A 12,174-nucleotide genomic window follows, 5' to 3' on the forward strand; every position below is an offset into this window, starting at 1 on the left:
TGCGTGTCCTTCACTGCATCCATGAATCTTTCCCATAGGAAACATTCTTTTCTCCTGATTCTTATACTCTCCCCGAGCACTGAAACTTTGATGCAACATGCCTTATTCACACCCATTCACACTTTTTCTATGCAGTGGTGCTTTCTTTCTAGCGTCCACACTCTGATGGATGCATCAGAGACCGTTTACCACCGGGGTTAGTATCTTGGCCAAGGTTACTACAGCTTTGCATCGACTTCTTTACAGCGGCTCTCACTTCCTCCGCCTTCCTCTACACTTCCTGATTCATCCTCCTCTCCAATTGTCTTCCTTAATCAGCTCCTCCGGGAGCCTTTTTCAGCCCCCTTTACTTGTTAGTACGCTTCCATCTGCACATCCTTTCCAAATCTGCCTATCGACAAATGCCCGTCTCTCCTTGCTTTGTAAATAAAATGGCTAAGAATAGATGATTTTGTGGAAATCCACCACTGAAATAATTCTGGTCACATCTCAGTGATCACGTCTCTGCCTCAGGGTGTCACTGCTGAGCTCTCTCCTCATTTCACAACTGAAAACAGTTTCGGTTTCATTTCTACGCAGAGCTGCGGCTCGTTTTTCTGGCTACAAGGTATTTAAAAGTCTTCTTTTACCGAGCACCACTCATAACGTAACAATGTTGAATGTACATTTGAGCTTGTATGTAAAATGTGCAACAGCTGAACAGGTAAGAGGGCAGATACAGTCAGCAGGGAGTGGGCCGAACTGCGGGCCCAGCGTCGTTTCATTGGTTTCATAGTTTATATAATACATTTCCATCTGCAGTGTTTAATCACATAACATGCTTTGCGCTATCAAGCTATGAGTAATATCGGGCCAATGGCACAGTGTGGAGTATAACAGCTCACAGCATAGGATGCAAATATCTAATGGAAGTAGATGGCGTCCTGCGTATTTGTGCATCTTCATTCTACTGGATATAGTTTATCTGATGTCGGTATGTTTTAATATGACTCTATTTCTGCATGATCAAAGTCGACTTTGATCATGCTCCCGTTCTGTGGGTCCAGGTGAAATACAGAAACTAGCTGCTGCTGAGCTGTGTGAGTGAACAGGTGATGACATGAGCTTGGGCGCTAACTTTATTATCCAGCACAGTGTCGTGTTCGTAACTGAGCTGCCCAGCATTCATGTTGTTGTGTGTGTTCATGTGTTAAGACACTGTGGTCCACTCAGCCATGAGTCAGTGTGGAGACACAGAGGAGGGGGGCACACCATCTAAACATGCCAAGAGCATGGAAGCCTGCCTGGGCAATGAAGCTACGGGGTGAGACAAGAACTTCTTATACGGCATACAAACTAGTACTATTTCATTTTAAAATAATCCTGAGGCAATGCTCTGTGGGGGTCTCCCCCCATGGCAAACACAGTGAGCCATGTTGTAAAGGAAGTGGAGTAACCATGTGGGCTTCACCAAGTTATGTCCCTCTATGTATTTGTTTATCCAAAAAATCAGTTTTAAAGCAAATGTTTACAAATAGAAAGTAAGTATAATAAAATCATTGACACATAATGACTGGATTTGATATCTTTGAAATTTAATATACAGTATGCTGTTTCCCTACCAGGATGCCGAAGCAGTTAGCAGGCTCTCCTCTGTCCAGCTCTATGTCCATGAAAAGTGACTGGTCTATGGACCCGCCTTTAAATTTCAAAGAAGGGAACCTCTCTGTTGACAAAAGGTAACATTTTGAAAGTCATAAAAGCAATCAGCCCTGCCTCTTTGTTTTCAAAAACATCACTAATGCTGCACCTAAGGGTTAAATGTCCACTCCATCAGGGACTTGTGAGCGTCTCATAGCACACTGCTGTCCTCACTCCTACACTTAGCTGATGTAAACTGTCAGTGTCCCGCCCACTTTACTGTTGTTCTGCATTTCATTTGGCTCAGTTAGTATTTCATTAATCCCACGTACACCTGTAGACACCTGTAGACCCTTTATCGTTACCTACTGGTCCGTGCTGTGCTGAATATGTGCCGATCAGAGGACAGATACCAGAAATAACTGTGTACATATTCAACTTTCAGTTTATTTATGCAGTGATCCATAGTGTTACTGACCATTACTGCATTTAATAATGTTAATTGTGGATGTGTGCACGTGTGCGCTCTCTTCGCAGAGTCAGGCAACAAAAGTCTGAGGTTCATAGCTGTCAGTCTGCTCAGCAGCATCAAACAACGTTGGACTCAGTTTTTATGGTGGGAAAGTCTAAAGCACATTTTCATCACTGTTCTGTTTCTAATTGGCTCAATGACATTCCCCTGACAGAGGAGAATATGTGCACAATGCATAAATAAATACATGCATAAATGCTGAAAGATAATTTCCTATAATATTGTCTTCCAGCTGCTTGAAGAGAACATCATCACTTTTGTGAAGAATGAGCTTAAAAGGTTTCAGAGGATTCTGCAGCGTTCCACCTGCCCAGAGAAGGACAGCGAGGATGAGGATGTGTTAGCTTCTAAGGCTGAAGAGCAGACATGGAGCACCAGGGAGGCTTTTGTGAAGATCACACTGGACTTTCTGAGGGGGATGAACCAGGAGGAGCTGGCTGTCTGTTTGCAGAGCAGTAAGGGCACTCCCACTGATGCAAAGTAGGGCTGGGCGATATGGCCTAAAATCCATATCGCAGTATAGGTTGAAGCATGTGCGGTAACGATATATATCACAATTTATTTTCTTCTGTATACCGTATTTTCCGCACTATAAGGCGCACTTAAAGTCCGTAAATTTTCTCAAAAATCAACAGTGTGCCTTACAATCCGGTGCGTCTCATGTATGAATTCTGGTTGTGCTCACTGACCTCAAACCGATTTCATGTGCTACACGGCGCTCAAAAATCTGTCAAAAATGTTGTAGTACGACTTTGGTAAGCTACGAAGCCGCACTGCTTGATGGATTGTTGGAGCATTACGGCTACTGTAGTCAGGAGCCTCGCAGAGTAATCTGGGTCCTAAACTCCGTCCACTTTAGGTCCCAAAGTCAAACAAACACTGCAGCATCACTGAGAGTTAAAAACTGTCTAAATTATTTCACCTTTAATAAAATGATCAGTGTTGCTGCTTTACCAGGTGTAACAATTAAGTTTAACATCCAGGCATCCATGAAAACAGAATTTATTAAATTCAACAGCGTTAGAAGTTAGCAGGAAGTTAGCTCGCTAGCTTCCACCTAAACATGCAGTGATGTTTGTAGGGTTACTGAAGTTGGGCTAGCTGGTATATAATGATGTGCTACGTGATTGCTAGCGACACAGCTATGTTAGCATATATAGCAGATATATATATATATAAACACAGTGAAGCTGGAGGATGAACGCTAACTTTTTTCCAATCGATAAAAGTTAACATGAGGGTTCCCGATGGTTAGGGACAAATGCAATCGCATGGCAGGATGCTCTAAATGGACCAAACTTCAGTCAGGAGAACAACTGAGATAATCCATCCACAATACGAGGTTAGTCATTAATATACTGCAACAACATGGGAATAGAGCAGCTGCCAGAGAATTCAGCATTAATGAATCAATGGTACAGAAGTGGAGGAAGCACAGTTTTTGGCTTTCCTCATATTCCAAAAGTGCTTCATCTCTTCACTATTACTGTCGCTGGCATAATTTGCAGATGATTTTTCTTGCAGCTGCTGCAATGCTTTTGACCAAAACAGGCACTTGATGACATCATCAGCATGCACTATCGCAGTAGAGCGGTATAGTCAAAATCCCTACCGTTGGTCAAATTCATATTGTTTCTACCATATACTGTTTATACCGCCCACCCCTAATGCAAAGCCTCAGTCTGTTGTGGGTGCACGTAGTCGTGTACAACGACTGGGATATGACACTATAACCCAGTGATTTCTCTGCGGCTAACGTACTATTTAATGAGTCTAAAAATAAGAAATCATCCACACGGTTAGTCATTGTCTGTACAAACATTACAAGTATATTTAAAAGTACTTGATGAGTCAATGTGACCTTTATTTCACAAAGCAAGTCATTAAGAAACGATTCTTGTGATTTGGCACTGTATAGGTAAAACTGAATTGAATTAATTCCGCAGTGGAGGCATTGCTGAGCAACTTGGGCTTCTTATTTTGCCCAGTGATATTTGGCATACAGACTGAAGCAGCCAGCCCAAGAGAAGCACAGAGAAGCACACAGCTGTCGTGGTTATCAAACAGATTATATTTTATCCTCTGCTAGAAAAGCCTCATATTTTAAATTTTGACCAGCTGTTCATTGTTCTGAAATTTTAACACCATCTCATTTGTTTTTTGTCCAACAGGAGTGGGTGCATCCATTTGCCAGGATAAACTCAAATTAAATCTTAGAAGGAAGTTCCAGCATTTGTTTGAGGGAATTACTAAAGTAGGAAACCCAACACCTCTCAATCAGATCTACACAGAGCTGTACATCACAGAGGGAGGGACCGGAGAGGTCAGTGACGAACATGAGGTCAGACAGATCGAAACAGCATCTAGACGACGTGCGAGGTTAGAAAAGACAATCGCCTGTAAAGACATATTTCAGCCGCTGCTGGGAAGAGATCAACCAGTCAGAACAGTGCTGACAAAGGGAGTGGCTGGTATTGGGAAAACGATATTAACACAAAAGTTCACTCTAGACTGGGCAGAAGGCAAAAACAACCAAGATATCCAGTTTACATTTCCATTCACTTTCAGGGAGCTAAATGGATTAAAGGAGGAAAAGTTCAGCTTGGTAGAACTCGTTCATCTCTTCTTCTCTGAAACAAAGGATGCAGAATTTTGCAGATTTGAAGACTTCCAGGTTGTGTTTATCTTTGACGGTCTAGATGAGTGTCGCCTTCCTCTGGACTTTCAAAATAATAAGATCCTAACTGATGTCACAGAGTCCACCTCAGTGGATGCACTGCTGACAAACCTTATCAGAGGAAAACTCCTTCCATCTGCTCGACTCTGGATAACCACGCGGCCTGCAATGGCCAGTCATATTGATCCTAAATGTGTTGACGTAATAACAGAAATCAGAGGGTTCACTGACTCGAAGAAGGAGGAGTACTTCAGGAAGAGTTTCAGGAATGAAAAGCAGGCCAGCAGGATCATTTCCCACATTAAAGCATCACAAAGCCTCCACATCATGTGCCACATCCCAGTCTTCTGCTGGATCACTGCTACGGTTCTGGAGGATGTGCTGAAAACCAAGAAGGGAGGAGAGCTGCCCAAGAACTTGACAGAGCTGTACATCCACTTCCTGGTAGTTCAGGCCAAAATGAAAAAGGTCAAGTATGATGGAGGAGCTGAGACAGATCCACACTGGAGTCCAGAGAGCAGGAAGATGATTGAATCTCTGGGAAAACTGGCTTTTGATCAGCTGCAGAAAGGAAACCTGATCTTCTATGAATCAGACCTGACAGAGTGTGGCATTGATATCAGAGCAGCCTCAGTGTACTCAGGAGTGTTCACACAGATCTTTAAAGAGGAGCGAGGGCTGTACCAGGACAAGGTGTTCTGCTTCGTCCATTTGAGTGTTCAGGAGTTTCTGGCTGCTCTTCACGTCCATCTGACCTTCATCAACTCTGGAATCAACCTGCTGGAAGAGGAGCAAACAACCACTCAGATGTCAAAGCCTAATCAATATGAACTGAAACTCTTCTACCAGAGTGCCGTGGAACAGGCCTTACAAAGTCCAAATGGTTACTTGGACTTGTTTCTACGTTTCCTTTTGGGTTTGTCACTGCAGTCCAATCAGACTCTCCTACAAGGACTACTCAAAGAGATAGGCGTAAACTCACAGATAAACCAAGAAGTAGCCAAGTACATCAGGGAGAACATTGGGGAGAATCTGTCCCCAGAGAGAAGCATTAACCTGTTCCACTGTCTGAATGAGCTGAACGACCACTCTCTAGTGGAAAGGATCCAACAGTCGTTGACATCAGGAAATCTTTTCACGGTTAAACTATCCCCTGCTCAGTGGTCTGCTTTGGTCTTCATCTTACTGTCTTCAGAAAAAGATTTGAATGAGTTTGACCTGAGGAAGTACTCTGCTTCTGAAGAAGGTCTTATGTGGCTGCTGCCAGTGGTCAAAGCTTCCAGTAAATCTCTGTATGTTCATGCACGACCAGATAAGTCACTGTCACTTTAAATACTGTAAAGAAAGAGAAAAAATGATTAACTTCCTACTTGTTTTTTTCCTTACCCCATCAGGATGATTGGATGTAACCTTTTGAGCAGAAGCTGTAAAGCACTGTCCTCTGTTCTTAGCAAGTCCTCTAGTTTAAAAGAGCTGGACCTGAGTTACAACAACCTGCATGATTCAGGCATAAGGACAATGTTTGCAGATCTGGAGAAAAACTTTAAACTTGAGGTTCTCAGGTTGGTTTCAGAATTTTTACACTAAAATTGTATTATTTAAATATATAGGTTAGAAAATGAAACAGGGAAAGTCAGGAAACTGTTAATCTCCATAAGTTCATATGTGTATTTTCATACTTACCATTAATTTTTAGTGTGATGGCTGCACACTGAGACTCTTAAACTTTCAGCTGGATCCATTTAAACATTAAAGGCCACTCTGTGCTTTCAGGTCTAAACTTGGCCCCATAATCTAATAATGGCCAGATCAAAGTAAAAGCTTTACTCAGTGAATATTCTTGGTGCTAAATAGCATACAAATAGACTGATGATTATTTCTAATCCACGTTCTTTTGCTGCAGTTCGCACAATTTACAGGTCACACAGACAGACAGACAGACAGCCCAATAGATAGATTGATAGCTTGATAGATTATCTTAGGAAGAAGAAAAACATAGATCTTATTTTTTCTTAAAAGAACCACTGTATTACAGCAACCAAAAAACGTAATTCAATAAATCTAAATCTAAATTTTATATAATAAGAAGAATTCATTTCTGAAAAAACAAACAACAACCCCAAACAAACGCTGAATTACAGGTTTAATGTGGGTTCTTTACCTTTAACAGAAAAACACAGTAAATGGGGACATCAAGAGCTCAGAATAATCAATACTTAAATGTAATTGTATTTAATTAAATATAATTAAAGTATACATCTCAACAGGAACACTGAAATGAGGGGACTTCAGTTAATAAAATCAAATAGTGTTAAAAAAATGGCTAGATTCCCTGTTAGTGGTTTTAAAATAAATGGAGGCTGTGCTCTTCAAGATCATGTCCCTTAAAGGTCCGATGGTGTAATGTCCAAATACCTCGGAACAATTATAGATTCCAAACTGAACTTTGAAACAAACTGAGAAGCTTAGTCATGTTTCACAACGCTGTCTTATTTCCACCTTAATAAACCATGATGATTTCATTTAACATGATTTTAAATCAAATTGTGAAACAGAGGAGGCATTTTTGGTTTTATTTATTTCTTCATTATGCAATATTATGCTTTTCTGTTATCTCTGTTTGTATTGAAAATGTATAGTGTCGATGAATGACACCATAGTAACCTGAACCTACCCCTGAATGAATAAATCTATATTCAAATATTTTTCAATAATTCTCATTAGTACGAGCTGAAATTTGTTTTGTTTTTTTTCTGTATTTTTTTTATTCCACATTTCTGATGAATGCTCAATATTATGTCTTCAGGCTAAATGGCTGCGAGCTTTCATGGAGAAGCTGTAAAACTCTCTCCAGAGTTCTCAGCAGTCAGTCCTCTACTCTGGAAGTGCTGGATCTAAATAATAATGAGTTGACGGATTTAGCAGTCACGTATCTCTTCACGCCACTTGAGAGTCAACTGTGTACACTGAAGATTGTCAGGTAAGAGCTTTTCAACAACATGTGACAACATTCATATTCAAATCAGCACTTCTGAACCTGTGGTGCCTAACATTCAGAATCTGAAGGGTCTAGTTTGTCCTGAAAATTCTATTTTGCTGGATTTCTTATAAATTTTACTGAATTCTTTTTTTTCTTCAGGCTGGGTGGCTGTAGCCTGTCGAATGAAAGCTGTGAAGCTCTTGCTTCAGTCCTCAGTTGCCAGTCATTCAGTATGATAGAGCTGGACCTGAACAATAATGACCTGCAGGACTCAGGAGTGGCGCTGCTGTCTTGTGGATTGAAGAGTCCTCAGTGCAAACTTGAAACTCTCAGGTTAGATAAGAATATGCTTTTGTTTTTTGTTATTTCAAGTTTTTTAATGTTGTCATATCACACATTTTCTACAGTTAATGCAAAATTTCAAACAGATAAACCCAATGATGTTGAAATGTTTACAGCTTGTCAGGTTGTCTGATAACAAAGAAGGGTTGTGCTTCGTTGAGCTCAGCACTGAGTTCAAACCCTTCTCATCTAAGAAAGCTGGATCTGAGTTATAATCACCCAGGACCCACAGGAGTGACGCTCTTCTCTGCTGCACTGCAGGATCCACACTGCAGATTGGACTCTCTAAGGTAGGAAGACAGGTGCTCGTAACCTTATTCAAATTAAGACTTCAGAAACCAACCTATGGATACTACAAGCAAACTGTCAGTCACATGTAAAAACATTTTTTGGTTACCCTAACTGGAGCAAGAGTGTACAAAACAAACATCATGTTCTATTTAATACAAGTGACTGAGGCAATAAACCCATCAGAAAAGTCTTTACCAAGGTCAAACAATACCATAGCCACCCACTCAATCCAGTTCAGTTCAACTTTATTTACGTAACCCCAAATCACAACAACAGTTGTCTCAAAGCGCTTCATATTGTAAGGTGAACACCCTACAAAAATCAACAAACAAACCCTTATTGGCAAGCACTTGGCAACAGTGGGAAGGAAAAACTTTAACTTTAACAGGAAGAAACCTTCAGCAGAAGCAGGCTCGGGGGAGGCGGGGCCATCTGTTGGGGTGAGGGGAGGGAGACAGGACAAAGACACGCTGTGAAAGAGAGCCAGAGATGAATCATAACTAACCATTAAATGCAGAGAGGTGTATAAACATTTAGAGATTTGGAAGAGGGGAGTGAAGAAGCCCACGGAGGCCTCGGCCCATTGCACTGTAACTAAGGGAGAGTTCGGAGTCACCTGATCCAGCCATTAGTTTATGCTTTAGCAAAAATGAAAGTTTGAACCTTAATCTTCAAAGTCGAGAGGTTGTCTCTCTCTCCCAAATCCACAATTCGTTCCACAGAAGAGGGGCCTGAAAACTGAAGGCTCTGCCTCCCATTCTACTTTTAAATACTCTAGGAACAACAAGTAGGCCTGCAGAGCGAGAGCCAAGTGCTCTAATAGGGTGATATGGTACTACAAGGTCATTAAGATAAGATGGGGCCTGATTATTTAAGACCTTGTATGTGAGGAGCAGGATTTTGAATTCTGGATTTAACAGGAAGCCATTTTGGATTAGCTGAAGGCTTTTCAGGGAGTTTTTAGGACTTCCTGATAATAATGAATTACAGTCGTCCAGCCTGGAAGTAATAAATCAGATTTTTTTAGAGGACAGAATACTGTTCTGAGATGCAAATTTTTAGCTAGTCAAGCACATCGTGTCTTGCTTATCCTCCAAACTCAGCTAAACAAAACCAACGAATGTATGAAAACATTTTCATGTCTCTTTGTTTGAATTATTATTCCAGGCTGGACAGCTGCGGAGCTCAACGATTGAAACCAGGACTGAGGAAATGTAAGTGTTTTTAGCTTGATTAATGAAGCTAAAATGAGCTTATGTATATATATATATATATATATATATATATATATATATATATATACATACACACACCGAGTGTCATTCATCTAAAGAAAAGACAGATCTATGACCTGGACTTTGTGAAGGTTTAAATACATTTATGATCAAACTTGATTATGTAGAGTTTGTATCATTTCTTTGATGCCTACCAAATGTCTTTGAACTCTGTTAGCTCACAGTTAAAAGATTTGTTTCATGTTTTAGCACCGATGTGTTGTTATCACATTTCTTAATATTAAGTTGGCAAAAAGATTTTACCTTTTAAGATTTTATGCCTTAAACTTGCTGACTTGCAGTACATTTACTAATTGTTTATCTGAAGCTGTAGTATAAAATAATTTGATATAACAATGGATTAATTTGCTCTGGGTCATGTGATCTGCGTGGTGATGCAGTCATGTGATGTGACTGGCATCAGTGCTTGGCTCTGTGGACGGTTCTGACGGTTCTGTTTTCATTTTGATCTGCCGTCAGACGCCTGTGAACTCAAAATGGACCCGAACACAGTACACAGGAACCTTTACCTGACAGAAAACAACATTGTGACAGATGACGACGAGGAATGGCTGTATCCAGATCACTCTGAGAGGTTTGAGTGCTGGTACCAGCTGATGTGTACACGTGGCCTGACTGGTCACTGTTACTGGGAGGTGGACTGGAGTGGGCTGGTATCTATAGGAGTGACTTACAGAGGGATTAAAAGGAGTGGTGATGGTATTGACAGTCGTATTGGTGGGAACAACATCTCCTGGAGTCTGGACTGTTCTGCTGACAATTATTCTGCATGGCATAATAACTCAGTCCGGATCATAGATAGCCCTGCTCCCTCCACTGAAACGAACAGAGTGGGAGTGTATTTGGACTGGTCTGCTGGCACTGTATCCTTCTACAGAATCATTTTTGATACACCAACACACATCCACACGTTCCACTGCAGCTTCACCGAACCTCTTTATCCTATCTTCAGGATACGGTCAGAGTTCACCTATGGTGTTTACAACTCTGTGTCTCTATGTCAGATGGATGCAGAAGACTAGAGACAAACTGCTTTCCTTACACGTTTATTTGAAGCATTTTATAATTTGAAGATAACTGACAAACATGGACTATAATGGACTATAACAGACACAAAGTTTTACATCTTGGTTTGGCAGCTGCAAGTCCTGTAAGAAGCAACAACTGAATAGCATTGTTAAGACTGCCAGGAGGATTGTTGGTGCCCCTCTCTCGCCTCTGGAGGAGATCTACAAACAGGGCCGCATACACAGAGCTATCTCCATCATCAGAGACCCCCACCACCCGTCTCATGGCCTGTTCTTCCTCCTGCCGTCTGGCAAGAGGTACAGGAGCATCAGCTGCAGAACCAGTAGGATGCTGGAAGGCTTCTTTGCACAAACTGTGGGACTGATAAATGTACTTTGGCCCCTCCCCATCCACTCAGCTACTCACACAGCTACACTGTAAGATCCACAATCGGACTGTGATGCCCCCTATCTGCACACACACACACACACACACACACACACACACACACACACACACACACACACACACACACAATATACTCCCCAGATACACACACTACTTACTTTAACAACCCCCTTCTGTGAAAGGGCTGCTGCTACCTGTATGAGTGTGACTGTTTAGACTTGTTTGTTTTAGAATTTAGATTTTATGTTCTTTATCCCCATTTATTGTTACGATTTTTTACTGCTCTTTTTAAAACTTTTTCTTTTTTAAATTGTATTGACTATTGCACTGTAGAGGCTGGTGAGAAACAGTATTTCAGCCTGGGTAACACCAATGACAATAAACGTGAAACTAATAGACTATAAAGATGGAAAATTAAGGAGAAGAGCATTACAGGACATCCAGGCCTTTATACGTTTAATACATGCCTGTATTGCTGTTTGTATCACTTGGCTTCATGTATAAATAAAGAGAAGGGTATTATCTGCACTGTTTTCAATGACACAGCCTAAGGGAATCATGTATGCTATAAAAACTGTTGGTCGCAGCAGAGAACCTAGTGAAACTTCACACCAACTCTTTTGAAGAAGAGGACTCCCTATTTACTTGAATAAACTGTAAATTATCAGATCGTTATGATTCACTCATGTGTAGCTTAAATGCTGAAATAAATCTGTCTTGGACCATTGTCAGAGCTGTTTGTTGCTGTACGTCTTATTTGCTAAATGCAACAAAATATGGTATTACTCTAATGACATGGCAAAATTAAAATACTAAATAATCATTTTTAAAAATCCATTGCAGAGAAGTTACATTTGGTCAAAGATTTAAATTATTTCCACTTATTAGTGATACTGAAGGACCCGTCCCATCCTGGCAACAAACTGTTCCAACTTCTGCAATCTGGTAGAAGGTTCCGCATCTTCTGGGCAAGGACAGAGAGACTCAAGAGGAGCTTCTATCCCCAAGCCATCCGTGCCCT

At 41.0% G+C, this 12,174-nt stretch overlaps 1 protein-coding gene across 4 annotated transcripts; it reads left to right on the plus strand.

Annotated features, from left to right (window-relative positions):
- The first annotated feature begins 492 nt into the window (after positions 1–492).
- On the plus strand, positions 493–11,886 carry LOC113027747 (NLR family CARD domain-containing protein 3-like). Of its 4 annotated transcripts, XM_026177506.1 has the most exons (12): positions 493–607; positions 1,195–1,303; positions 1,605–1,718; positions 2,158–2,236; positions 2,385–2,607; positions 4,324–6,121; positions 6,224–6,391; positions 7,636–7,809; positions 7,969–8,142; positions 8,268–8,441; positions 9,610–9,656; positions 10,197–11,886. In XM_026177506.1, the coding sequence occupies exons 2-12, from the start codon at positions 1,215–1,217 to the stop codon at positions 10,757–10,759; spliced, it is 3,603 nt and encodes a 1,200-aa protein (XP_026033291.1). In that variant the 5' UTR covers positions 493–607; positions 1,195–1,214; the 3' UTR covers positions 10,760–11,886. The 4 variants fall into 4 exon arrangements, with proteins under 4 accessions (XP_026033291.1, XP_026033292.1, XP_026033293.1 ...); XM_026177505.1 differs by lacking the exon at positions 1,195–1,303 and having other exon boundaries at positions 587–607; XM_026177507.1 differs by lacking the exon at positions 9,610–9,656 and having other exon boundaries at positions 542–1,303; positions 10,197–10,263.
- Positions 11,887–12,174: the final 288 nt, after the last annotated feature.

Source organism: Astatotilapia calliptera, chromosome 8, assembly GCF_900246225.1.
Source record: "Astatotilapia calliptera chromosome 8, fAstCal1.2, whole genome shotgun sequence".
Lineage (NCBI taxonomy): Eukaryota > Metazoa > Chordata > Actinopteri > Cichliformes > Cichlidae > Astatotilapia > Astatotilapia calliptera.

Bases quoted from the DNA above. Each gene is read 5' to 3' on its own strand.
- LOC113027747 (XM_026177506.1), top strand. From the start codon at position 1,215: ATGAGTCAGTGTGGAGACACAGAGGAGGGGGGCACACCATCTAAACAT. The intron at 8,143-8,267 runs GTTAGATAAGAA...AAATGTTTACAG, and splicing joins TGCAAACTTGAAACTCTCAG to CTTGTCAGGTTGTCTGATAA. The intron at 8,442-9,609 runs GTAGGAAGACAG...TTATTATTCCAG, and splicing joins TGCAGATTGGACTCTCTAAG to GCTGGACAGCTGCGGAGCTC.